Source organism: Artemia franciscana, chromosome 13 (genome assembly GCF_032884065.1).
Source record: "Artemia franciscana chromosome 13, ASM3288406v1, whole genome shotgun sequence".
Lineage (NCBI taxonomy): Eukaryota > Metazoa > Arthropoda > Branchiopoda > Anostraca > Artemiidae > Artemia > Artemia franciscana.
This window is the reverse complement of record NC_088875.1, coordinates 13,605,924-13,632,449: the sequence shown is the minus strand read 5'-3', so window position 1 is coordinate 13,632,449 and position 26,526 is coordinate 13,605,924. Positions and strand designations below refer to the sequence as shown.

General features: G+C 35.5%; 1 protein-coding gene across 1 annotated transcript in view; it reads right to left on the bottom strand.

Annotated features, from left to right (window-relative positions):
* The window catches only part of LOC136034551 (uncharacterized), a 31,354-nt gene extending 5,948 nt beyond the window's left edge, over positions 1-25,406 (bottom strand). Inside the window, exons 1-3 of the mRNA XM_065715785.1 lie at positions 25,264-25,406; positions 10,452-10,543; positions 826-1,041 (exon numbers count right to left, since the gene is read on the bottom strand). Coding sequence (XP_065571857.1) covers positions 826-1,041; positions 10,452-10,543; positions 25,264-25,330 — 375 coding nt within the window. The 5' untranslated portion in view covers positions 25,331-25,406. The remainder of the gene's footprint in view (positions 1-825; positions 1,042-10,451; positions 10,544-25,263) is intronic.
* Between the last annotated feature and the right edge of the window lie 1,120 nt (positions 25,407-26,526).

The window sequence follows — 26,526 nt, the reverse complement described above, 5'->3', positions numbered from 1 at the left end:
TTTTCCCAAGTTTTTGCAAGCCCCTCCCCCAGAACAAAAATCCTGGATACACCTTTGATGGGTAGATATTTTGTGTTCGACCCTTGTTTTACGAGCATACATAGCACTTCGGCTTTTTCACAGATGACGTTAACGTTTTCTTGGCAAATATTGTAAATTGTAAAATAAAGAGCACAAAAGACAAAATTTAATAGATCCAGCACCAATGACAGTACTGAATGTGGTGGGATGAAGTTAGATATCTTTGACTAAGTATTTCCGCAAGTATAGCACTAAAAAAAATTCAGTTTTATCGAAACCACTCTCTAATTTCAATAATTCATGAAAAACCGTTCAAAATGCAACTCAATCTCTGGCTAAAGCTTGACTTCACGAACACAGCTGTTAAAAGGATGGCCCTTTTAAATGGCCGTCTTAGCTTGAACAATTCCAGGTTGGTCCTGCCTTTGAAACAACTCACCTATATAACAAAAACCCATCAATCAAACAGTTCGTGATAACGAACTGTAAGTAAGGACACACATTACCTAATGGACAAATCTGACATTTTATCACTTCTAATGTAAATACCAAAAATTGTTGCTAAGCTGTTCTAAGCATTGTTGCTGTTGCAATGTTGCAATTGTTACTGTTGCTGTTGCAATAACTGTAGCCAAAAATTGTTGCTAAACTGATTAAAACCTGACTTAGCATGCATTCTCCCTGATGATCCTCCCCTTTGAGGGCAGCTTAGGAAAAGGTTTTGGTAATTATCAAGGAAGTGCGAATATATCAGCTACAACGAATAGACGTGACCATGACGAAATAGAAATATTTTGAACTTACCAAAAAACGTTGATAAGTGCCAGCCTCTCCCCAAATGTATGAAATTAATAGACCAAGGGAAATTATGAGAAATCCACCAAGAGTGATGGTGCCGGTAAGGTATCGGTCTGCAAATGATCCTCCTGAAATCAGTTTTCCGCTTTCATCTGCTGCATACTCTCCACCAAAACTTAGACCATAGTTTCGTAGCAGTGCCAGACAGATAATGGAGACCAACTAGAAGAAAGAATAGATAACATAAAAAAGCAAGCAATAATAAAAATTTGGCACTTATATATTGTACCAAACATAGTCGAGAAGTTTGCTGAATATAAGATCTGATAAAATAGGTTACGTAACCACAAAAGGAAATTAGGCTGACAGAATTAATTGGACTTGTACATTAGGGGTGGGGGTAATTTTAGGTTAGGTTACGGTACTTTACCTCCACACTTCCCTCTAATGTACAACTAGATAGCCCAAATTATATTATTATATAAACTAAAATGTAACATATTCATCATGTTTTGGTATGTTTCATTATGACTAACTTCACTTCTTGAGTGTGTTTCGTATAAGTACCGAAAATTTTAATCCTAAAACTTTATTCAAACTCCAAATTCTATTTAGGGAGGGGGAGAAGGGGCAAAAACATTCTAAGACCCACTTTAGTTAACAGTCTATTGTTTTTTGATAATAGACCGACTTTCGAACCTAGAAATTAGTAAGTTTCGTTTTTTATGCCTGTTGCTCTGCCAGTTTCGCTGATAGTTTATTATTAATCAGAGTTTAAAAATTAATGAGCAGCACACCAAAAGTCAAGATCTGAAAACAACAAAAATAGAAATATAATGTTTAACAGAAATGACTAAACGTAGAGAGGAATTTCTTTAATTATTTCAAGAATTTAGTATTGAAACAACGCATCTACCAGATTAATGGTAGTATATTTGCTTTAAAGTACCAAGAACAGTGAAAATGAACACTTTTTTTTAATTAAGTGGAAGCTTGTACAACCATATACATCAAAAGAAAATTAGGAAAATCAGTAGTCCAGCTTTTTTTTTTTTTACCAGACTTATTTTCGTGATTAAATAGTTTTTGGCAGTAGCGCGTGTTATATTTGGAAAACAGATCTATATAAAAGAGGTTGGCGAAAAAAGTCTAGAACATAGGGCACAAAACGGCTTAAAAACGTAAATCCTTCCTTTGAAGGTGCAGTTATCTTTGGGAATCATCGTATTGTTAATGTTTAAATTTTTATGCGCGAAAAGTTATCGAATTTATCTAATTAGTTTTGCTTATTAATTTTCAAGGTTCAACGTCGCAACTCTGACAAGAATGTACTTGCAGAAAATCTTCTGACTAAAAGACTTGAATTTTTTTCAAATGGCTTTAAATTTTGCATGGGAGAACCAATGAGGTAGAATCGAACTTCCCTTTTTTTCTTACTGGATGAACTCACACGGCTCTGAGGGAAACCTATCAGTATTCAGAAGATGGGATTTGCGTCAAAAACTTTATTTCCTTCATTGACTGTTGAAATACGTCAGATACATAAATCATTTAAATAACACTTTTAACGACAGAATTATAGGAAACTAATCTCTCTTTTTCTCTATTTCTGAGCCTTAAAAAAATGGTTCTGAAAAGTTTAATCTTATTTTTGCGGTAAAATTATAAAAACTCTAAATATGTTCTTTTTTTTAATAACAATAAGGAATGAAAAGAGGAAAGTAAGCTAAACGAGACTGAAAATAGAAAGTTAATATAATATTAAATATAATTAGTGCAAAATTTAGACTATGTAACGACAATATCAAATATCTTGCAGGCTGGGGGATGAGTTTTTTTGGGGCCTTTAAAATATTTAGTTTTGATAAGTTTAAAGTGTTTACTTTAATTCGACTAAAATTATTTACCTTCCTTTGTACACCTTTATGGTTATTGAGCGAAGGGCTATGCTCAGCAAACACAACGATTGAAACATTTAGAGTGAGAAGAAACAATGCTATAACTAGAAAATGTGGTACTAGGTGAGGCGATAGAAATAGAACAGAGAATAGAAACCAAATCCTGCAAAATTTCACGGTTGGATGTCGCGGTTAAACTGGTGTCAGGTAAATTTCCGACCAAAATTTTTATAATTATATGGGTAAATATATATGAGATTCTATTAATAGTACAGGGACAAGGTGAATACACTACTCATACCATTTCTTATGCTCTTTCCAAAGTAATAATCAATTCACTCTCAAATACCCCCCCCCCTCCCTGGGGGCCATATACAGCCCGAGGCATATATAAAACTAGAAGAGTTTAATCTCCTGATGGACCCATATGCAGCTTAAGATTTGTGGTAAATTCAATTTTAGGCCCTTTATATACCCCTAAAGTGACATTAAAACTTAAAACGAACAGAAATTATTCCATATATGAAAGGGGCTGTCCCCTCATCAACACCTCACTCTTTACGCTAAAGTTTTACTCTTTGTCACAACTCTACTTTTTCAAACAATAAAAACTTTAGTGTAAAGAGCGCAACGTTGAGGAGGGGACAGCCTATTTCATTTACGGGTCAATTTCTGTTCCTTTTAAGTTTTAATGTCGCTCCTTACTTTCATTTAAAAAAATTTAATCTCTTAATATTTTTCATCTAATGCAGGTTCGAATTTGAATCAACGTGTATTAAAAAGTAAAAAAACTGCAAATTAATTTTGGCAGGTTTATTCCGTTTATGAAGGGTTACCCGCTCCTCAATACCTTTCTCTTTAAGCTAAAACAGTAAGCACTTTTAAAAAAGCTTCCTATTCTAATTAAACGGCCCTTGTGTTTGAATAGACGCTCTTAAAAAATTGGTATAGAGAGTCAAACTTTAGCGATAGCAGAAAGGTATTGAGGAGGGGGCAACCCTTCATATATGGAACAATTTCTGTTCGTTTTTTAAATAATGCCGGTAACTCTGGCTCACCCTCTATGATATATACCCCTCCATCTCACGGAAAACTCCTCCGTGAAAATTTCAACCAACTGAAAGTGTAGCCTCGTCAAATTCCCTCCAGACAGTTCCGTCCTCACTGAGAATCCCCTTTCCTGTAAAATGACTTTCTGACGATTCAGCCAGAAGAATTCTCCTTAGCATTCTTTCATTTGAATAAGACTTTAATCTCTAATCAGTTTCTCGATCACTCCAGAAATGCCCCCTTTCGTGGAAATTATTTCAGGGATATAATAAAACGCGGAAAAAAGCCCCTTGGATAATTCCCCGGAACATCTCCACATGAAAAATAAGACAATTAAAAAGAATTTCGTACAGTAATTCTGTCAAATTGGGACGGAGGAGGAGCATGCGTAGCTGTGTTGGCCTCAGGTGGCTTGGTGCTGCAGTGAGTTATTATTAGTAGTAGTAGTAAAACTAAAAGAGAGCCATTTGGCAAAAAAAAGTGTTGATAGTAGGTACTGTTGATAGTATGGTAATTGTTATAACTTACAATTTATTTTTATTTGGCTATTGTTTAGCATTTGACTTTGTGCATTTTTGTAATTTGACAAACTTGTAAATGACATAAAATGGAAGTTAAATTAACTTTACAGAAATGATGGACATGTTTTTAAAAACGTAATATCCTAATTGTCAAATGCTGTTTTTATAATTAACCTTAACTGTTGAATCTTATGAAAAAAGTCTCAAATTCAACGGTAAGTTTAAAATTATTTTTTAAGTTAATTTAGCCCAAACAGAAAGGTTCATACGTAAAATGACGTAAAATGTAATTTAAATTACTCTACAGAAATGATGGACATGTTTTCAAAAATGTAATATCCTAATTGTCAAATGCTGTTTTAACCTTAACTGTCGAATCTTATGAAAAAGGTCTCAAATTCAACGGTAAGTTTAAAATTATTTTTTAAGTTAATTTAGCCCAAACAGAAAGGTTCCTACGTAAAATGACGTAAAATGTAATTTAAATTACTCTACAGAAATGATGGACATGTTTTCAATAATGTAATATCCTAATTGTCAAATGCTGTTTTTATAATTAACCTTAACTGCCGAAACTTATGAAAAAAATCTCAAATTCAACGGTAAGTTTAAAATTATTTTTAAGTTAATTTAGCCCAGACAGAAAGGTTCATACATGGAGACAAAGAAACAGGGGCGTAGTTTCAGCATTTTTATCGGGGCGAGGGACAAGAGGGGTCCATATCCGGATAGTCAAGGGGCATGGGCTTTATAATAATTTTTTCTCCAAATTATTGGGGAGCAACTGCCCCCTATTCCCCCGGAATATTGAAACATTTCCTCCGAAATATTTTGAAATATTTCCCAGAAATTTTCCTCCGCAAGTAAGATTTTCCCAGTAGAAATCAATCCCAAGCACACGTAGGCCTATATTTCTCAATAACAAATACTATGTGTAAACAAAGGGCGAATCTCATAACTTACAGGTCTCTCCCCACGGACTGTGGGGGGTCATTTTGAACCTAAGACATAATATTTCATCTTTCAACTATACTAAACAAAATGGCTATCTCAAAATTTTTATAGGATAATTTGGGGGGAAATGGGCGTGGGAGGGGGTCAGTTGCCCTCCGATCTTTTTGGTCACTTAAAAAGGGCACTAGCACCTTTAATTTTCGTTCGGATGCAGCCTTTACTGATCTCTTAGGACCCTTATTTCGATACAATCACCCCTGGGGGAAAACGAAAAAAACAACAAAACAAATAAACACGCATCTGTGATCTGTATTCTGGCAAAAATAGCAAAATTCCACATTTTGCAGATAGGAGATTGAAACTTCTGCTGTAGGGTTTTCTGCTATGCTGAATCTGATGGTGTGATTTTTATTAAGATTCATTTAATTTTAGGCGTTGTCCCCCCTATTTTGAAAACCAGCCCAATTTTCTCAGGCTCGTAACTTTTGATGGGTAACGCCAAACTTGACGAATCTTACATATTTGGAATCAGCATACTAAGCTATTTCTTTTGATGTATTTATTGATATTGAAATTAGTTTTTTAGAGTTTCGGTTACTATTGAGCCGAGTTGCTCCTTACTTATAGTTCGTTACCACGAACTGTTTGATACGGCTTATATACCTCTGCTGGCGTGACTCTTGTTAAAACCGGTTTACCCAAAAATAGAATCGACAATGACAAAATCGAGAATCAATAAACATATGGGAAATATATAGTATGGGCTAAATATCTGGGTAAGGTTAGAAAAGTTGGGTTAGGTTACGTTAGGTAAAATTTGAATGTTCGTGAAAAACAATTATTATATTCGGAAAGAGCATAAAAAAGGCATTGAGTGGTATGTTCACTTTATTCATAGGTCATTTCCTTCCATTATTTCCTTCCATTATTATACACTTTTTAAAATTACTTCAAATAATATTTTGGAAAATTATGCACTCAGTGGCACACGGAGATAATTCCAAACTGGTAAGATAACCGGTTGAATATAGGAGCTATTACGTATGGCTGCATTGACGTAACGAAGAAATACATTAAAGGCTATATATGTGACCATCAGGAGGGGGGGGAGAATTTGTGAGTGAATTGATGATTATATTTGGAAGAAGCATAAAGAATCATTTAGTGTGTTCACCTTGTCCGTACATCAGTTATGAAATCTCGCATACATTGATAAAAAAAAGGAAGAAAAAGGATCAAATAGTGCGTTCTTCTTGCCCCTATGAAAATTACGGAATTTCATATATTTTTGGACATAAATAATAATTAGCAAGAATATGGCTTCTTTTCCTTTTTCTATCTCTAGGGTTTAAGTTCAGCGCAATGAGCTGGACAAGACAACCGTTTGAGGATAGGTGTCATGAAATATACAATCCCGGTTTAAGCTTCTGCATAGTAGAATTTTTTATTAAAAAAACCATTCATAATATTAATTATCTGATACGCTAGATTCAACTGGTTGAAACATAAAATTGACTCTGTTTGAATTTCTCCACAGTTTTTTTTTCTATTTGTAAATATGTAATTCTATTTGTAAAATTGTTAACTAAAGGAAACACTCAAGAATTACGCTTAGGTAAGATTTCAAAAAAACGGTTTCATAGCAACAAGGACAAGTGATGGGTGATAGAATGCATTGGACTTGTATAATTTCGGCTATATATTTGAACATTAAGGGGGATGGGGGTTAGTTTAGGTATAGTTAGGCTATATTAGGTTATATTAAGTTAGGGGTGCGTTTAGGATACTTTACCCCCCCCCTCCCATTTTGCAAACATATAGCTCAAGCTATATTATTATATAAACTAAAGGTTATATGAAGGTCATATTTCATTAGGATTAACCTAACTTCACTTCTTGGGTGTGTTTCGTGTAATTAAAAAGTACTGTAAATAGCTAAGACCGGATAATAAAGATCTTTAATGGGCCGCCTTTAAAGAATTTCAAAAAATATGAAGTAACTTCAACTTCGGTGCTGGCTCTAACTAGCTCCAGAACTAAGCTAAATCAGAATATGAATGGGCTTAGGTTTGGCTAAATCCATACAGATATGACAAAAATAGTTGAGGCCATACCCTGTAAAATGTTAGAATTCCCCATTAGCCAGGACTTGGGTCAAACTTTAGAATGAAATTCTCTTATTAGAAAAATGGAATAAATATAGCACCAACAAGCGAGAACCTTGATCGGTTTTCTATATATTCCAGCAAAAGCTAAGTATTGGTTTTAGAAATAATTTGGCTTTAGCTAAATCATGCTATGAATAGCTTTTTTGCAAGTTATCGATGAAAATAAAAAAAAGCAAAAAAAAATGGGAACTTATACAAAAGAGGGACGAAATCAGAGCTTTATCGTGTATGGACAACCCAAGGATAGCATTTGCCTTGCCTTGAAAGTTATTCCTGCCCAATAGGTTCAACACATTAAAAAAAACTGTCTCTTCGATTAAATTGAAGTTAATCTTTAAAAAAAAAACAATTGCCACCTATAATTCAATATTTTCAAAAACATATATTATTTCTGCCTCAATATACGAGTATTCAAAATTATTTCCATAAATTATAAGAAAAATCAGTTTGATCTTAAGGGCATTTTGAAAAAAAAATATCAGATTTTTTACGGATCAAAATAAAAAATTATTTTTATATTCCCACCGTAACAAAAAAGAAATTTTTCGACTTGAGAAGTCAGGTACCAAAAAATTTATTAGTGGTTTTAGTTCAACTTATACTTGCGATTGTTTTTTGTTTATAAATGAAATTAACAAACAATCAAGAGAGATAAAACTCTACAAAAAGAAAACTTAAAACGAGACGACGGCCAGTAGAATTAAAAGACTAAAACAACGCGGATATTTCGCCTGTATAAAACAAGGCGTCTTCAGCGCAAGATAGAAAATTAAAAGAAAACTAATCTAAAAACAAATAAAAACTACCACCAAATATAATAAATACAATTGTCGCTACTTATCCACGTAGGGAAAAGCAGCTATGCGAGTTACTTCAATGAGAATCAAAGAGCAACTGAAATCAAAGAACTTTCAAATGAAATTAACGCAGCTCAAACATGATACCCAAATTGAGAATGATTTGCAAAGGCTAAGCGAAAGAGCGCAGGAATAAATACCTCACTAGGAAAATAAATATTTTTAAAATTTTTATTTTTATTCTTATTTTTTTAAATGTTGATTTTTAGTATTATATAATTCTATACAATTTGTATTTAGTACAATTATTATCGTATTACCTAAAGTTTACATGTAATTACAATAGAAACCACGATATTGATGACTAATGTCATCAAAAGGAGTGGGTTTAACCTAGAGTGGGTTTAACCTATATAGGGAATATGTAATTTTGACTGCGGCCCGCGGAATGATGATGCATTTACAAACGGTCTGCAAGATCATTTGGGTTGATGAACCCTGAAGTGGACTAACATTAAGGATGGAGATAAATTCAACTTCTTAAAGGACTGGTAGATTTTTAAAAAGCAAACATTTTAAAAGCTTATGACGTTTTTATTTTCTTTTTAATTGATGCAGAGCTCATCAGCAGCACACGCAATTTCCAAGAAAAAATAAATAAATATTAATTTAAACACATTACAAGTCCAGTAATCAAATAAAACTAATTAGTAAGGAATCCAATAATCAAAATAGGTCCAGGCAGCTAGTGGGGAGTCTTGTAGCAGATCTTTAATATTCAAATAATTATGAAAAATTAGGAAAAATCAAGATTTCCTGCCAAACATCTTCAAGTAACCTTTTTCTCCCACAATTTTTTTTTTTGAAAGATTACCCCTCGACAAATCCCCAAGAATGTCTATGTGACGAATCAACTAGACTATGAAAAACTGCACCTACCCTTATAATCCAGGTAATAAAGATAATGGCTGCTGCATATGCAGTCAAAACGGTAAGGCTACTAAGCAAAATATTTTTATTTTTTCTTGGAAACCAAGAAGTTAGCTAAAAGACAGTAGTCATACATAAATACGAATTGAGTTTTTTTTTTACGGGTCACACATTTTTTCAAAGCTAGAAAAGAAAAACTTTGTGCCCATTTTTTAATTATAATGCAATATTGTAAGCATACTTACAAGGATAGTAATATTCTCAGGGGCAGCAAGGGTATTTGCCTAGAGAACTAACAGGAGAGAAGGAAACATGTTAAGAACACCCTTCTTACTAAATAATATGCAGAATAACCATAGCTAACACATGTTGATGCAGCCTCGCTATAATTTACCCCCCCCCCTGATGTACAAATATAGAGCCCAAATTATATATTTCCTGTCTATTCTCAAAATGTGTCTCAGTTGTTTAAGCCCATGGGCCTGTAAATTGAATCAACTGTGACGAAACGAAACTGGAAAAACAAGTTACGGGTGGAATAAAGTATTGAAAATATATAATTTGGTCTATATATTTGCACATTAGGGGAGTTAGGAGTAAAGTATAGCAAGGTTGCAATAAAAATGTGTAAACTATGATTATTCTGCATATTATGAAGTAAGAATTGTTTTCTTAACATGATTACTTCTCTCTAGTTAGTTCTCCAGGGAAATACCCAGCAGATGGCCCGGGGGCCTCAGGCACTAAAAGTCAAGGACTATTATATTCAAGCCATGCTACTAAAATTCATATTTTCTGCCCACCCCATTGAACAAAATAAATGGAGTCTGCGTACAATCTATGTGCAAATTCCAGAACTGTAGGCCTGTGCCTTGTATAAGTCGAAGTAGAACAGTTGGAATTCTGAAACAAATGCTACCCTTGTAAACTAGCCATATTAACAACAAACAAATTCTTCATTTTTTATCATGAAATATATATTTAATCAATTTCTATATTTTTTCAGTTCAGTATCATCTCCCCCCCCCCTTACTCCTTAAGGGCTGGATATGGGCCTAGACCAGCCGCTAAGTCTGATCGTTGTTTTCTTCTCAAATTGGCATGAATGCAAACCACAAAAATAGTAAGCTTAATGCTCTTTACTATGGGTGGGAGGGGGGCTGGGAGAAATTAAAATGAAGACAAATATTAAATCGATTGAATAGTCTTTCTGATAAGATCGAAATACTTTAAGAATTATTTTGTTACTTTAGGTAGTTTCAAAAGATAGTCTTTGCACTAAATTACTGGACTGTATAAGCATAAGTGACTTACCACTTCAGCTAATTTCAGAAAGCCAAGAACACGAGCGAAAACTCTAAGGTCTGCCATTTCACTGTTAACCTTAGCTGTTGCTGCTTCCTTTTCTGAAATAAAAGTGAACTTAATAAATGGAGAACCTATTCAAGCGAGACTGGAGCCATTCATTTTTGAGTTCAGTTTTCATTTGACTTACGAACTCTGTTATTTAGCAACGATAAGTTCTTTTGTGATTTCGAAATGTTTTACTTCATAGCAAGAATTTTTAATCAAGTTATATGATTTCACATTAAAAGAGGCACCCGTGAAAGAAAAAAAAAACTTGTTGCTCTATTTAAACTGCTGTTTTGCTTATAGTGCAAATACTTATAGCATACATATAGCAGGACTTCAGATCAGACCCACTCTAATAGAAATTTCAAACATAAAAACTCCAAATTTTCCGACATTAGGAAAAAAATGACTTTTTTCTACAATTTTATTTTTGCTACAATAGCATTCTCTGTAAAATTTTATGCACCCATACCCCTGTAAAGTCCCTGGCAGGGGCGTAATTTGCTATTGGACAGGAGGCCAACTGCCCCTCCCAGACCTAGGTTTGGGGTCAATGAGCCATGTAGTACCACAAAGGCAGAAATATACCGAATAAAACATACCCGTTTCTGTGGATACTTGATTTATGCCAAATTTCAAATTTCAGCTGGGGGCCAAATAGGATTATTTTCACCTAATTCTATAAAAAATAGAATTTTATTTTTACTAGAATAGTATTCTCTGTAAAATTTCTTGCACCCATACCCCTGTAAAATTCTGAAGTTGCTGTTGAGTACGTTATCTGATTATCTAACTTTTGCCTATATCGCATATCCCGTAAGTAATCTCACCGAAAATATAATTATATATCTTTTCGGTGCAATTATTAAGCATTAATATTTTTAGAAGATTGGAGCAGGGTATAGACTTCAATTTGGAAGAGAAATGAAGCCATATTCCCACCAGTCTCCTTAAAAGGGGATTGAACATGGTTTTTTGGCCCGACTCCATGAGTGAGTGATTCTATTCAGTGACTAAATCCGTACAGAGCATTTCATTATCTAATCTACAAAATACAGCACATAGAGTATATCACGAATACAGCTACAAAATACAATCTACTAAATAGCACTAAGAAAAAAAACTTGAACCCATAGGAAAACAATAGCCTACAATTCCAGAGAAAAATGAAGATGTCTCTGAAGCAGTGGTTATAGTCCACCACAGTGGTGGCAGAGCTTAGTTCAATTATGCTCTATAATACTAGAAAAATTTTACCGTTTATGTTTAGAGTTACTATCTATGTGATAATATCTTCATAGACATCGTTCTCTTATATTCTAAACCCGCCGCAGCAAAAGAGGCTAAAAGGGCCGTATACCGTTTCTTCTGCCCTGGTTTTCATTATTTGACTTCAAACCCATGGGCTGGAAGGATGTCACAAAGAAAGATTTAAGGGAAGTGGGAACTTCATGGGATGGTGTAAAGAGGGAGGCTTTGAACATATTGGGATGGAGGAGTAGCGTGCCTAGCTGTGTTTGGCCTCAGGTGTATTGGTGATGATGATGGTTTTTAGTAGTAGTTGTAAAGAGCCTGCTAGGACAAAGGCACACACGAGAACAAAGACTATAGCGTATACTCATTTATGAGGACTAGAAAAAAAAATGCTCCTTCCTCCAAACAGAAAATTAGAAAGATCTCTGGCTCTTCCCTGTCACATCCCTCCCCCAAAAGATCTAATTTTTGCTGGGTCCCCTAGACGTGAGACAGAAAAGGCTTACCCTGCTGCTTGTAAAGTTTGTCACTTCATAATGAGACTTACTGGTCATGTGCAATCTTATTTGACTCTTTCTCACAACTCTACTTTGTAAAACAATTAAAACTTTAGCGTAAGGAGTGGGGTGTTGAGGAGGGGGCAGACCCTTTCATATACGGAATAATTTTTGTTCGATTTAAGTTTTAATGTCACTCCTTACTTTCAGTTAAAAAAACTTGTTTTTTTTATTTAATCACATTAAAAGCCATTCTGTCTTCACTGTCACAGTTACAAAATACCTTTACGCGCATATTTTGAAAAAAAGACGGATAATTCTAAATATCTGATAGGCCTTATGACCACGGGCATTAACGTGAATTTTCAATTATGAATTTTAGCTTACGGCTTTATCCGAAAAATCACTTGGACAAAGTGTGGGAGTAAACTTTGCCATAATTTATTGAACACGAATGTAATGAAAGTGGTGTAGCTTCCTTCTGTACGTTAACTGGTCTTCTAAGCGAGCCAACCATAATTTATCAGCCCACTTATTTTTTTTTACCAATAATATATGAATTGGTGGACAATATGTGCTAAAAGAAACATGTCAAGGGAAAATAAAAAAGTGCATATTGATGAATATGAGACGAGTTTTCTAGTAGAAACTACATCAGGTTAATTTTTTGTTAGGGCTCAGCTCATCATTTTATATCAGAATAGTTCTTTCTGATAGTATGGTGAAAAAGGGGTCACAACGATGAGAAGGGTAAAATCACATATTGATGATTTTGAAATATTTTCTGGTACGTTGTACATCAAATTTGCTTTCAATTTTTGAGTCAGCTCTTCACTTTACATCGGGACGGTAGTTCATATACAGAACAAGAGCTAAGAGCTCATATGGCACTTGTGACGAGGTCGGAAGAGCCAAGAGCTCATATGGTATGAGCTCTAGCGAAATTCTAAGAATCAATAGATTGCTTTAGAGGAAAATCAGAGGCTTAACGCCGGTCGGGATTTAAAATAAGAGCTCCGAGTCATGAAGTCCTTCTAAATATTACAATTCATTAAGATCCGATCACCCACTCGTAAGTTAAAAATACCTCAATTTTTCTAAATTTTCCTCTTCCTTCAGCCCCTAGATGGTCGGATCGGGGGAAACGACTTTATCAAGTCAATTTGTGCAGCTCCCTGACATGCCTACCAATTTTCATCGTCCTAGCACGTCCAGAAGCATCAAACTCGCCAAAGCACTGAGCCCCACCACATAACTCCACCAAAGAGAGCGGATCCAGTCCGGTTACGTCAATAACGTATCTATGACATTTATAAGCGTTTTCCAAGATTTCTGGTTTCCCCCTCCAACTACCCCCAATGTCAAAAGATCTGGTCGGGTTTTGAAATAAGAGCTCTGAGACATGAGTTCCTTCTAAATATCAAATTTCATTAAGATCTGGTCACCCGTTCTTAAGTTAAAATACCTCAATTTTTCTGAATTTTCCCAATTAACAACCCCCAGCTCCCTTAAAGAGGACGGATCCGTACATATTATGTCAATCTCGTATTTATAACTTGTGCTTATTCTTCCCATCAAGATACATCCCGATCTCTCCACTCTAAGGGTTTTCCAAGATTTCCGGTTTCCAAGATTTCTGTTTCCCCCCTCCAGCCCTCTATGTCCCCGGATCCGATTCGAATTGAAAATGGAGTATCTGAGACATAAGATTCTTCTATATATCAAGTTTCATTAAGATCCGATCACCCATTCAAGATACCTCTATTTTCACGTTTTCCAAGAATTCCGGTTTCCCCCTCCAACTCCCTTCAATGTCACCGGATCTGGTAGAGATTTAAAATGAGAATTCTAAAGCACAAGATCCTTCTAGATATCAAATTTATTAAGATCTGATCACCCGTTCGTAAGTTACAATTACCTCATTTTTTCTAATTTTTCCGAATTACTCCCCCCCCCCAGCTCCACCAAAGAGAGTGGATTCGGTCCGGTTATGTTAGTCACCTATCTTGGACTTGTGCTTATTCTTTCCACCAAGTTTCATCCTGATCTCTCCGCTTTAAACGTTTTCCAAAATTTCTGCCCCCCCCCCTAATGACACTGGATCCGGTCGGGATTTAAAATAAGAGATCTGAGTTTCGAGGTCCTTCTAAATATGAAATTTCATTAAGATACGATCACTCATTCGTAAGTCAAAAATACCTATTTTTTTCTAGTTTTTTAGAATTAACCTTCCCCCAACTCCCCCAAAGCAAGCAGATCCGTTCCGGTTATGTCAATCCCATATCTAGGACTTGTGCTTATTTTTCCCACCAAGTTTCATCCCGATCCCTCCACTTTAAGCATTTTACAAGATTTTAAGTCCCCTCCCCAACTTCCCCTTCACTGGATCCTTTCGAGATTTAAGATAAGAGCTCTGAGACACGATATCCTTCTAAATATCAAATTCCATTAAGATCCGATCACTCCTTCGTAAGTTAAAACTACCTCATTTTTTTTAATTTTTCAGAATTAACCCTCCTCCCCCAACTCCCCCAAAGAGAGAGGATCCGTTCCGGTTATTTCAATCACGTATCTAGGACTTACGATTATTTTTACCACCAAGTTTTATCCCGATCCCTCCACTCTAAGCGTTTTCCAATATTTTAGGTCCCCCCTCCGAACTCCCCCCCAATGTCACCGGATCCGGTTGAGATTTAAAATAAGAGCTCTGAGACACGATATCCTTCCAAAAATCAAATTTCATTAAGATCCGATCACTCCTTCGTAAGTTAAAAACACCTCATTTTTTCTAATTTTCAGAATTAACCCCACCCCAAACTCCCCCAAACAGAGCAGATCCGTTCCGGTTATGTCAATCACGTATCTAGGACTTCTGCTTATTTTTCCCGCCAAGTTTCATCCTGATCCCTCCATTCTAAGCGTTTTCCAAGATTTTAGGTTCCCTCCCAGCTCCCCCCAATGTCACCAGATCTGGTCGGGATTTAAAATAAGAGTTCTGAGACATGATATCCTTCCAAACATCAAATTTCATTAAGATCCCATCCCCCGTTCGTAAGTTAAAAATACTTCATTTTTTCTATTTTTCCGAATTAACCGACCCCCCACTCCCCCCAGATGGTCAAATCGCAAAAATGACTATTTCTAATTTAATCTGGTTTGGTCCCTGATACGCCTGCCAAATTTCATCGTCCTAGCTTTGCTGGAAGTGCCTAAAGTAGCAAAATCGGGACAGACAGACCGACAGACCGACAGAATTGGCGATCGCTATATGTCACTTGGTTTATACCAAGTGCCATAAAAACGAACATTTACGGACAGTTCATTTTCTTAGAAAGAAAAAACTGAAAAAAATTGACACGAAAAGCAAAAAAAAAACTAGTTTTGCGTCGACCTAGAATGTGCAACTTCGGATATGTTTTTGAGATTTTTTTGTTTCTACAGCATGGTATAAAAATTACTTCTGTTGCAATGTGTCTGGGGTCGACCCATATTTTTGGATAGTTTGCCTCTACTACAGAGAAGGTGGCCCAACTTGAAAAAGTGCCTTTTTATAGCCATTATATAATGGCCCAGTACATGTTTACCGATATAATCTGCCACATTTCAGGCAGTGGGTGATTGAGCTCCTCAAACCTTCTCCTGGTTATGACTAAAAGAGAAAAAACAAATATAATTTACAAAAAAAACAGCTAAAAACCTTAAATAATAAAAATCCAAATTATTCGACTCCACACCCAGGAGTATTTATCAACGGGGAGAAAAGTTAAAGTTCAATAAAACGAAAAACATAAAGAAAAAGACAAATAAATAAATAAATAAATAAAACTCGCATCTTAATACTTTAGCTGTTCCTGAGACATTGTAGAGACGCCCTTTTGAAAACCTAGAGGCACATAATGCCTTTGATTTGGTTCAACATCCCCCTAAAAATTCTCAGAAATTTTCATTGTAATACCCTGAGCAGTTACTTTGGTATTTACTTGCTGCAGATATACCTTCTTGACCAACTGAATACATGCAGTGCCTTTTGATTTAGTTCAACATACCGCTCAGCATATCCTGAAAGCTTCAACTTAATACCCTTAGTCGTTTCTGGGATATTACAGATGCACCCTTTTACATCATGGATGCACATGGTGTTTTTTTATTTAGCATTACATCCCCCTCAACATTCACTGAAAGTTTCATACCATTAAGTTTTTCGGACACTCAGGATCAAGCAATCACCCCTTTCCCAATAATAAAACCTATATGAGAAACAACTACAATTTCTATAGTTTAGAGTCCTTTAAACAGGGGCAGAGAGAATCATGCATTCCCTGGTGTCATAGTTATTGGACCTTTCGGCTACCGTGAACCAAATGACTATCTCACAACTTTGATTGGATATCCTCGGGGGTTAGGTGAGACAACACTAGCTGCTTTTCGATCACATTTGACTTTAGAAAGGGTACTGGAAATTTTATATTTCAATCGAATGACTTCCTTCCGAAATTTATATGACAACTCCATCTATACGAAGCGGCATGGGGAATAAAAAAAATAGTATAAAAAAAATAGTATAGGGAACTCACTTCACTCTTTACTTAGAAAGCACTACTGCACTGTCTATGAAAAGGGGTTTGTTCGATGTTGGCTGTGCGATTGGCTTATAACTTCCAGGGATTATTCTCTTTATCAAAAGGGTCAAATATTTTATTGTGGAATAAATTTTTCTATCTTATAAGTTTTGCAAGTCCTAGGACAAAAAACAACATCTTGTGCAAAAATTTCCAAAACACTATCCCCCCCCCGAAAAAAGGAATAGGACCCAAATTAGAGCTACAAAAATTCTTTTGTTTCTTTATCAGTTCAAAACTTTATTAAGTCCTATGGCTAAGGGGACCCCACTGCAGAAGGGGAAATTAAAAACAAAATTAGTTTCCATGAATAAAGGCCTGAATAGGGCCAGAAAAGGGCCTAACAACTTTCTGCTTTCTCAGCCCCTTCTCATGGAAGAGTGGTCATAGAAACTTTGGAGGGAGTTCCTCGATTACAAGTTGAATGTTCCAATGCCTTTTTTACGGACTGAAAGTGAATTGATGGCAACCAGGTTCCTGTCTGGTTGAAAGGTCTAATAAGTATGCCTCTGGGGCATAACCCCCAAAGCCAAAGGGGCAATGGCCCAAAATTGTTCAAAATAGCCATGGTTCAGCAGCAAGGCTTAGCAGAAAAGCTATTAGGAATAGTTAACTAAGCAAAGACTCTCATAGTTTCACAGGAGTATAAACTGGGAAACGACACGGGTATCTTAATCAAACAGTTCGTGGTAACGAACTGTAAGTAAGGGGCGACGTGGCTCAATAGTAACAGAAACTCTAAGAAAGAGAACCTTAAAAACAGTAGATAGATAAAAAGAATCAAACTTTGAGACTGATTCAAAATATATAAAATTCATTGAGTTTAATGTTGGAACGAGAAAATTTGCTCAAGCTGTGAAAAACGGAAGAAACACCCTCAACACAATATTTCTGGAATACCTTAAGGTATCAAGTTTATATATTCTGGGTTGTTGTGGGACAAGTGGATCTCAAATCTTGATTTGTGGGAGAGGGGAGAAGGGAAAGTTAAGAAAATATAGTCTCCTTACTGTTTGAATTCTATGGAACTTTGGACCCTTGTTGGATTAGAATCTCTTCCAGGTGAAGTTGCGGTGTACTATTTTAGGAACAGCTTCAGTGATTGAGCCAAAGTTTCAGAGAGCATTGGGGAGGGGAAATTAAACCTGTTGGGAAAGAACATATCTATAAGGTAATAAAAAAGGTATATCTGCGGCATGTTGGGGGAGGTAAGAGGCAATGGGCTTTGTTGTTTCTGGTTTAGAAGGAGACTAGAAGGCAATAGAAGAAATTTACGTCTCTGATCCGCCTAAGACTTCCAATCTATTCACAGTCAAGTAGTGAGTAAAAGTGTTACGTAATGGCAGGGCATAGATGGGATGTTACGTAGTGACGATGTACACGTGAAAAGTTACATATTACTTTAAGAATTTTTTGTTCGGGATTTCTTTTTCTTTCAAGACCTTTTTTTCAGGAAAAGGAACTGCGCCTTAGAAAGCTGGACCAGCAATCTATTTATAAAATTATGATTCAGGAAATAGATTCTACGCAATAACCAGTTCCACACGCGGAGGATTCCGATGTCCCGCCTACTAGAATGAATAAGCTATTGATTAAGTGTTTCCTATGACTGCAATAATTGAGATGCTGAAAGGTAAATCGATTTCTAGAGTTGGGTTATATTTGAAGTGCACCCGCTTGCTAAGTAATGCCTTAGAAGGGTATTATAAACCCAAACAAAGCGATTCTTCACTTCTTAGCGATATGATCCTGGCATTTTGGAGGGTCCTTCTAAGAGAATATCTGATTTTTTTTGTGAGAATCATATAAACTTGTTCAAAATATAAGAAAATACTCTTCCTTAGAAAATGTTTAGAGATATTTTGTTAGAGAATGATCCGAATTTGCTCAAAATATAGGAAAACGGAGGCACAAGACATGTGACTTAATTCTATATTTTGTTCTTTTTTCTTGGTATCATTTTCTCTCAATCCCCAGTCTGTGTCACTCAATGACTGACCCACCCCCTAGCGAGCAATTTCAATGGGGGGGAGAGGGGTGCTAGCCCCAATCCCAGAGGAGGGTTGTTATTAGAGATAAATTTAAACCAAATTAAGAGTTATTTCTGAAAGGTTTTATGGAAAGGCTACGTTTCTTTGAGCCATGGATATTCATATTTTATGCCACCCTGACATTATATGGCTGAACCACCCCCTAGTGAGCAATTCCAGTGAGCCCCCCTAGCATCCAATTTTATTTCCACATTCCCCGATTCCACAGTCCCCGGGGGAGGGTCTGCAAGTTACAAACTTTGACCATACATATAAAAATGGTTATTATGAAGTGTCCAGACGTTTTCAGCTTGACTTTTTTGCGTTGAGGTTGGAGTGGGTCGGGGGAGGGGTTTATGTGGGAAGATCTTTCAATGGAGGAATTTATCATGAGGGAAGAGAATTTCCATGAAGGGGGCCCAGGATTTTCTAGCATTATGTTAAAAAAATGAGAAAAAAAAATTCAAGCAATGAGTAGCATTAAAACTTAAAACGAACATAAAATATTACGTTTATAAGGGGGTTCGTCTTTTCCGCAATACCTTGATCTTTAAGCTAAAGTATTTTTAGTAATTTCAACTATTTATTCTACGGCTTTGTAATTCAGGGGTCATTCTTAAAGATTTGGAATAACATTCTAGCTTTAGTGTAAAGAGCGAGGTATTGACGAGGGGGCAAACCCCCTCACATACATAATAAATATACACAAATATAGAAGTTCGTTGCGTAAGTTAATTCGTAAAGTACGTATGTTTATCACTAACAAAAATGTTCGTACAAAAAATAAAAAAAAACAGTTGCATTTTTAAGTAGCCAAAAATTGGAGGGCAACTAGGCCTCCTCCCCTACCCGTTTTTTTATTAAAATCATCCGATCAAAACTATGAGAAAGCCATTTAGCAAAAAAAAAATTAATATGCAAATTTCGTTTTAATTATTCAGGTGCGGTGAGCCAAAATCAAAACATGTATTAAGTAAAAACGTTCAGAAATTAAATAAGCAAAACAAGTTCTTTTTAACTGCAAGTAAGGAGTGACATTAAAACTTAAAACGAACAGAAATCACTCCGTACATGAAAGGGGTTGTCCCCTCCGCAACGCCTCGCTCTTTACGCTAAAGTTTTTTTATTGTTTTAAAAAGTAGAGTTGTGACAAGGTCGAACTTTAGCGTAAAGAGCGAAGCGTTGCGGAGGGAACGACCCCCTTTCATATACGGAGTAATTTCTGTTCATTTTAAGTTATGGTGGTAACGAACTGTAGTAAGGAGCGACCCGGCTCAATAGTAGACGAAACTCTAAAAAGTGGAATTTTGATGCTAAAAGATATATCAAAAGAATCGGATTTCACGCTGATTTTAAATATATAAGTTTCATCAAATTTAGTCTTTGTCATCAAAAGTTACGAGCCTAAGAAAATTTGCCTTATTTTGGAAAATAGGGGGAAACACCCCCGAGAAGTCATAGAATCTTAACGAAAATCTCATAAAAAAAAGTCATAGAATCTTAAAATCACGCCATCGAATTCAGCGTATCAGATAACCCTTTTGCAAAAATTTCAAGCTCCTATCTACTAAAATGTAGAATTTCGTATTTTTTGCCAGAAGACAGATCACGGGTGCGTGTTTATTTGTTTGTTTTTTTCCCCAGGGGTCATCGTATCGACCAAGTGGTCCTAAAATGTCACAAGAGGTCTCATTCTAACGGAAATTGAACATTTTAGTGCCCTTTTTAAGTGACCAAAAATATTGGAGGGCACCTAGGCCCCCTCCCACGCTCATTTTTTCCTAAAGTCAACGGATCAAAATTTCGAGATTGCCATTTTGTTCTGCATAGTCGAAAACCATAATAACTATGTCTTTGGGGATGACTTAATCCCCCACAGTCCCTGGGGGAGGGGCTGCAAGTTACAAACTTTGACCTGTGTTTACATACAGTAATGGGTATTGAGAAGTGTACAGACGTACAGACGTTTTTTGGTTTGGGGTGGGGTTGAGGGGAGGGGGCTATATGGTAGGATCTTTCCTTGGAGGAATATGTCATGGGGGAAGAGAAATTCAATGAAAAGGGCGCGTGATTTTCTAGCGTTACTATAAAAAAAAAACAATGAAAAAATAAACGTGAAAAAGTTTTTTTCAATTGAAAGTAAGGAGTAGCATTAAAACTTAAAACGAACAGAGATTATTACGCATGTGAGGGGTTCTAAAAATACTTTAGCATAAAGAGCGAGGTATTTAGGAGGAGATTAATACCTCGCTCTTTATGCTAAAGTATTTTTAGTAATTTCAACTATTTATTCTATGGCTTTTCTGATTCAGGGGTCATTCTTAAAGAATTGGGACAAAACTTAAGACTTAGTGTAGAGAGTGAGGTATTAACGAGGGGACAAAACCCCTTATATACATAATAAGTTTGTTACGTAAGTTAATTCTTAAGTTACGTATATTTTTTACTAATAAAAACGTTCGTTAAAAATTAAAAGTTCTAGTTGCCTTTTTAAGTAACCGAAAAATTGGAGGGCAACAAGGCCTCCTTCCCCACCCCTTATTTCTCAAAATCGTCTGATCAAAACTAACAGAAAGCCATTTAGCCAAAAAAAGAATTAATATGCAAATTTCATTTTAATAATTTATGCGCGGAGAGCCAAAATAAAACATGCATTAATTCAAAAACGTTCAGAATTTAAATAAAAAAAATTAGTTTTTTTTAACTGAAAGTAAGGAGCGACATTAAAACTTAAAACGAACAGAAGTTACTCCATATACGAAATGGGTTTTCCCCTCCGCAATCCCTCCCTCTTTGCGTTAAAGTTTGACTCTTTGCCACAATTCTACTTTTTAAAACAATTAAAAATTTTAGCGTAAAGAACGAGGGATTGCGGAGGGGACAACCCATTTCGTATACGGAGTAATTTCTGTTCGCTTTAAGTTTTAATGTCGCTCCTTACCTTCAGTTAAAAAAAACTATTTTTTTTTATTTAATCAAACAGTTCGTGGTAACGAACTGTAGTAAGGAGCAACCCGGCTCAATAGTAACCGAAACTCTAAAAATGGAATTTATATACAAACAGTTACATCAAAAGAATCGCATTTTAATGCTGATTTTAAATATATAAGTTTCATCAAGATCAGTTATACCCATCAAAAGTTAAGAGCCTGAGAAAATGTGTCTCATTTTAGCAAATAGGGGGTACACCCCCTAATAGTCACACAATCCAAACGAAAATCACACCATCAGATTCAGCGCATCAGATAACCTTATTTTAGAGGTTTCAAGCTCCTTTTTTTGCCAGAAGACAGATCACGGATGCGTGTTTGTTTTTTTTTTTTTTTTTTTTTTCTTTTTTCAGGGGTGATCGTATCGACTGAGTAGTCCTAGAATGTCGAAACAGTTCGTGGTATCGAACTGTAGTTAGGAGCGACCCGGCTCAATAGTAACCAAAACTCAAAAAAATGGAATTTTGATACCAATAGCAACATCAAAAGAATCGTATTTTAATGCTGATTTTAAATATATAGGTTTCATTAAAATTTAGTATTACCCGTCAAAAGTTACGAGCCTGAGAAAATTTGCGTTATTCTAGAAAATAGGGAGAAACACCCCCTAAAAGTCATACAATCCTAACGAAAATTACACCATCAGATTCAGCGCATCAGAGAACCTTATTGTAGAAGTTCAAGCTCCTATCTACAAAATGTGGAATTTCGCATTTTTTGCCAGAAGACTGATCACGGATGCGTGTTTGTTTTTTGTTTGTTTTTCTGTTTGTTTGTTTTTTCCCCAGGAGTGATCGTATCGACTTAGAAGTCCTAGAATGTTGCAAGAGGGCTCATTCTAACGGAAATTAAAAGTTCTAGTGCCCTTTTTAGATGACCAAAAAAATTGGAGGGCACATAGGCCCCCTCCCACGCTCATTTTCCCCCAAAAGTCAGCGGATCAAAATTCTGATATAGCCATTTTATTCACCATAGTCGAAAAACCTAATAACTATATCTTTGGGGACGACTTACTCCCCCACAGTCCCCGTGGGAGGGGCTGTAAGTTGCAAACTTTGACCTGTGTTTACATATAGTAATGGTTACTAGGAAGTGTACAGACGTTTTCAGGGGGTTTTGTTTGGTTTAGGGGGGAGAGTTGAGGGGGGGTCACGTGGGAGGACATTTTCATGGAGAAACTTCTCATGGGGGAAGAGAATTTCAATGAAGGGGCGCATGATTTTCTAGCATTATTTAAAAAACAATGAAAAAATAAATATGAAAAGTTTTTTGTACTGAAAGTAAGGAGTAGAATTAAAACTTAAAACCAACAAAAATTATTATGCATATGAGAGGTTTACCTCCTCGTTATACCTCACTCTTTACGCTAAAGTATTTTCAGTAATTTCAACTATTTATTCTACGGCCTTTGTGATTCAGAGGTCATTCTTAAGGAATTGGGACAAAATCTAAGCTTTAGTGTAAAGAGTGACGAAGGTTGAACCCCCTCATATACGCAATAAAAACATACGAGTATAGAAGTTCGTTACGTAAGCTAATTCGTAAGTTACGTATATTTTTTACCAATGAAAACTTCTGTAAAAAATTAAAAGTTCTAGTCGCTTTTTTAAATAATGAAAAACTTGGAGGGCAACTAGGCCTCCTCCCTCACTCCTTTTTTCTCAAATCTTCCGATTAATTGCAATTAATTAATATGCAAATTTCATTTTAATTATTTATGTGCGGAGAGCCAAAATCAAAACATGCATTAATTCAAAAACGTCCAGAAATTAAATAAAAAAAAACAAGTTTTCTTAAATGAAAGGAAGGAGCAACATTAAAACTTAAACGAACAGAAATTACTCCATATATGAAATAGGCTTTTCCTCCTCAACGCCCCGCTCTTTACGCTAAAGTTTCTTACTGTTTTAAAAATAGAGTTGAGAGAAAGAGTCAAACTTTAGCGTAAAGAGCGAGGCTTTGAGGAGGAAAAGCCCCTTTCATATACGGAGTAATTTCTGTTCGTTTTAAGTTTTAATTTTGCTCCTTACTTTCATTTAAAAAAAAACTTGTTTTTTTTTATTTAATCATACATAGAGACAGTTCTACATTTATGGGTTAGTAGGTGAATCCGGGACGTAAGGAATAGGACGTTATTAGCGCCTATTAGGCGTTTCAATTACAAATGAGAGGATTTGGAGCTAAATTGGAGTTATGATGTAAATATCGGAAATTTAAAAGTAAAACAATTAAATAATTCCTGGAGCGGATTCCCCTCTACCAAATTCTATGACCAAAGTACAACCGATTTGACCTATCTAGTTATAGTACGAATGTCATTATAAAAAGTTGTAAGTCTTATTTTCTTTTTAAATGATTTTTTCATTCAGGAAATTATATTTACTGTATATCTACCTTGATATTCTTCAATGATTCTTTTTCTATTCTACTTGCAGATTTTGAGGGTGTATTCATTTCCACTTTTAAAACTTTTAAAACAAGAGAATCCAATATTGAACTAATAGATTTTAGGAAGTAAAAGCACCTTAAATAACAAGAAAAAATATTGACCTGAGCAAATATGGTGAAACAGGAAGCACAGAACATTTTTCAATTTTACCATTAACTAGGCTCACATCTTTACCTGATGATGAGGTTTCAATGGCAGTATATTTGGAAAAATATTAATGTGGAACATATTATAAAGTGTAATGGACCCCTATTTTTCTCGTTTTCCTTATGTTAAACGAGTAACAGTTTTAAAGCTACTTAATAAACAATATTGTTTTCCAAATCATTGGAGGGGTAACTGCCCCCCCCCCCCTCAACGATGCCACTGCCTCTTATTGTCTGCGAACTAAAGACCGCTTGTCACTAGAAGAAGAAATAACAGCTACAAGAATAAAAATAGCGCTCCTCACCAAAAGTAGTGTTTTGAGTGTTTTGATTTTTGCGAAGTTATAAGAATTGGAGGTTTGTGGGATATAGCCTCTTTCATAGCCAGATAATTCCTGTAAAATGTTAAATACAGTGCTAGATACAATGTTACGTTATTAGCCTACAATTGAGGCTATTGAGTAGACATGCTAATATTTCCCATGTATTTTTCTGTTTTTTTATTTAGTTATCATTGAGTCATTGTACAAGTACATGGGTTGAAACAAGAGTGACGCATGAAGAAATGCATGGAAAAGATAAAACTAGGGCTTTATATTTGCGCAATAGGAGGGGGTTAAAATATAAAGGAAGCGCTATCAAAATATGTTAACTAAAAATTTTCTGCATACTATGAAGTAAGAATCGTTTTCTTAGCATGTTTCCTTCTCAATAGCCCCAGTTGTAGGTTAATACCAAAATTAATAACCTGGTTATTTAAGTTATAGTCAATTACAATATTTACTTACCTTCCTCTTTGCCTGTACGTGTTAGCCTAGTGATAACTGAAGCCATCGCTGGAAGTCCCATAATCATTACAATCAATTTCCATAAATTCGCTATTTTGGAATTTTGGTTAAGTCGGACAAAATCCGACTTGATCTACCCAATTTTAAATTAAGAATATTCCCAAATTAATTTCTTTTTTTCAAACTTATGCAGTCAAACTTGACTGTACACTTATTGCTCTTTTGTATAACTATTGTTTCCTGTCCAGAAATGTAGAAGTCTTCCTAATTTATGAGTAAGCTAATGCTTAAACTTGGTCATCCAATTTATATTCCATTCAAACAGTGCACTAAATCAACTTAGTCTATTTCATGACACTGGACATTTCAACTGCAATACTAAAGAGTGAAATGGACTTAAATCTGTCAAGATCCAAGGGATAAAAAAATAGCATAATTGTGTTGAATCAAAATAAGTGTACTAGAGATAAAGCCTGTAATAATTCAAAAGGTTTTATATAACATTTTGTCTGTCAAACTGAGATACAAGGGTGCTAATTCGCGAGAATTTAGGGGGAGGGGGCAACTTTTTTCGTCAAAATCCAAGTAGGGGCAGTTTTTTCAAATTCTATCAATAAAATACCAAAAACAATCTAAAGCTAGGGTGGAAACAGGCATAAACAATCCAAGCGTTTACTATTTTATGAGGACCAAAGATATAATACTTCGTCCCCTTCCCGAATATAAAATTGTACGTTCCCTAGCACGAGTCCCCCAAACTGGGGGACAAACTGGGGGACTTACAAAACTGCTCATAAAGTTCTAGTGGTATGCAGTATTTATCATGAGAAATACCCGCTTGGCTACAGGCTTCATGCATGAAAAAGAAAAAGAAAAGCTTGCTCTCTTTGTGATAGTTTTGAATTGGCTTCTCTGCTGATTCTAAGGAATGTCAAATTCAGTAAGTTTATTGTTACCCATCAAGAGCTACGAGCTTGAGAAAATTTGTCTGATTCTTAAAAAGGGGTGAAAACCCCACCCAAAATTTTTTTATAAAATCAAGGCTTTTAATGACAACCACACCATCAGATTCAGCATATCAGATAACCCTACTGTAGAGGTTTCAAGCTACAATCCATAAAATTGTGTAATCTCGTGTTTTCTGCCTTAAAAAACATCCCCATCCAGTCAAAATATTTAGATAGCCATTTCGTTCAGCTTAGTTGAAAAATCCAATAAGTGTGCCTGTGGGGATGACTTGACCCTCTAGACTCTAGGAAAAGG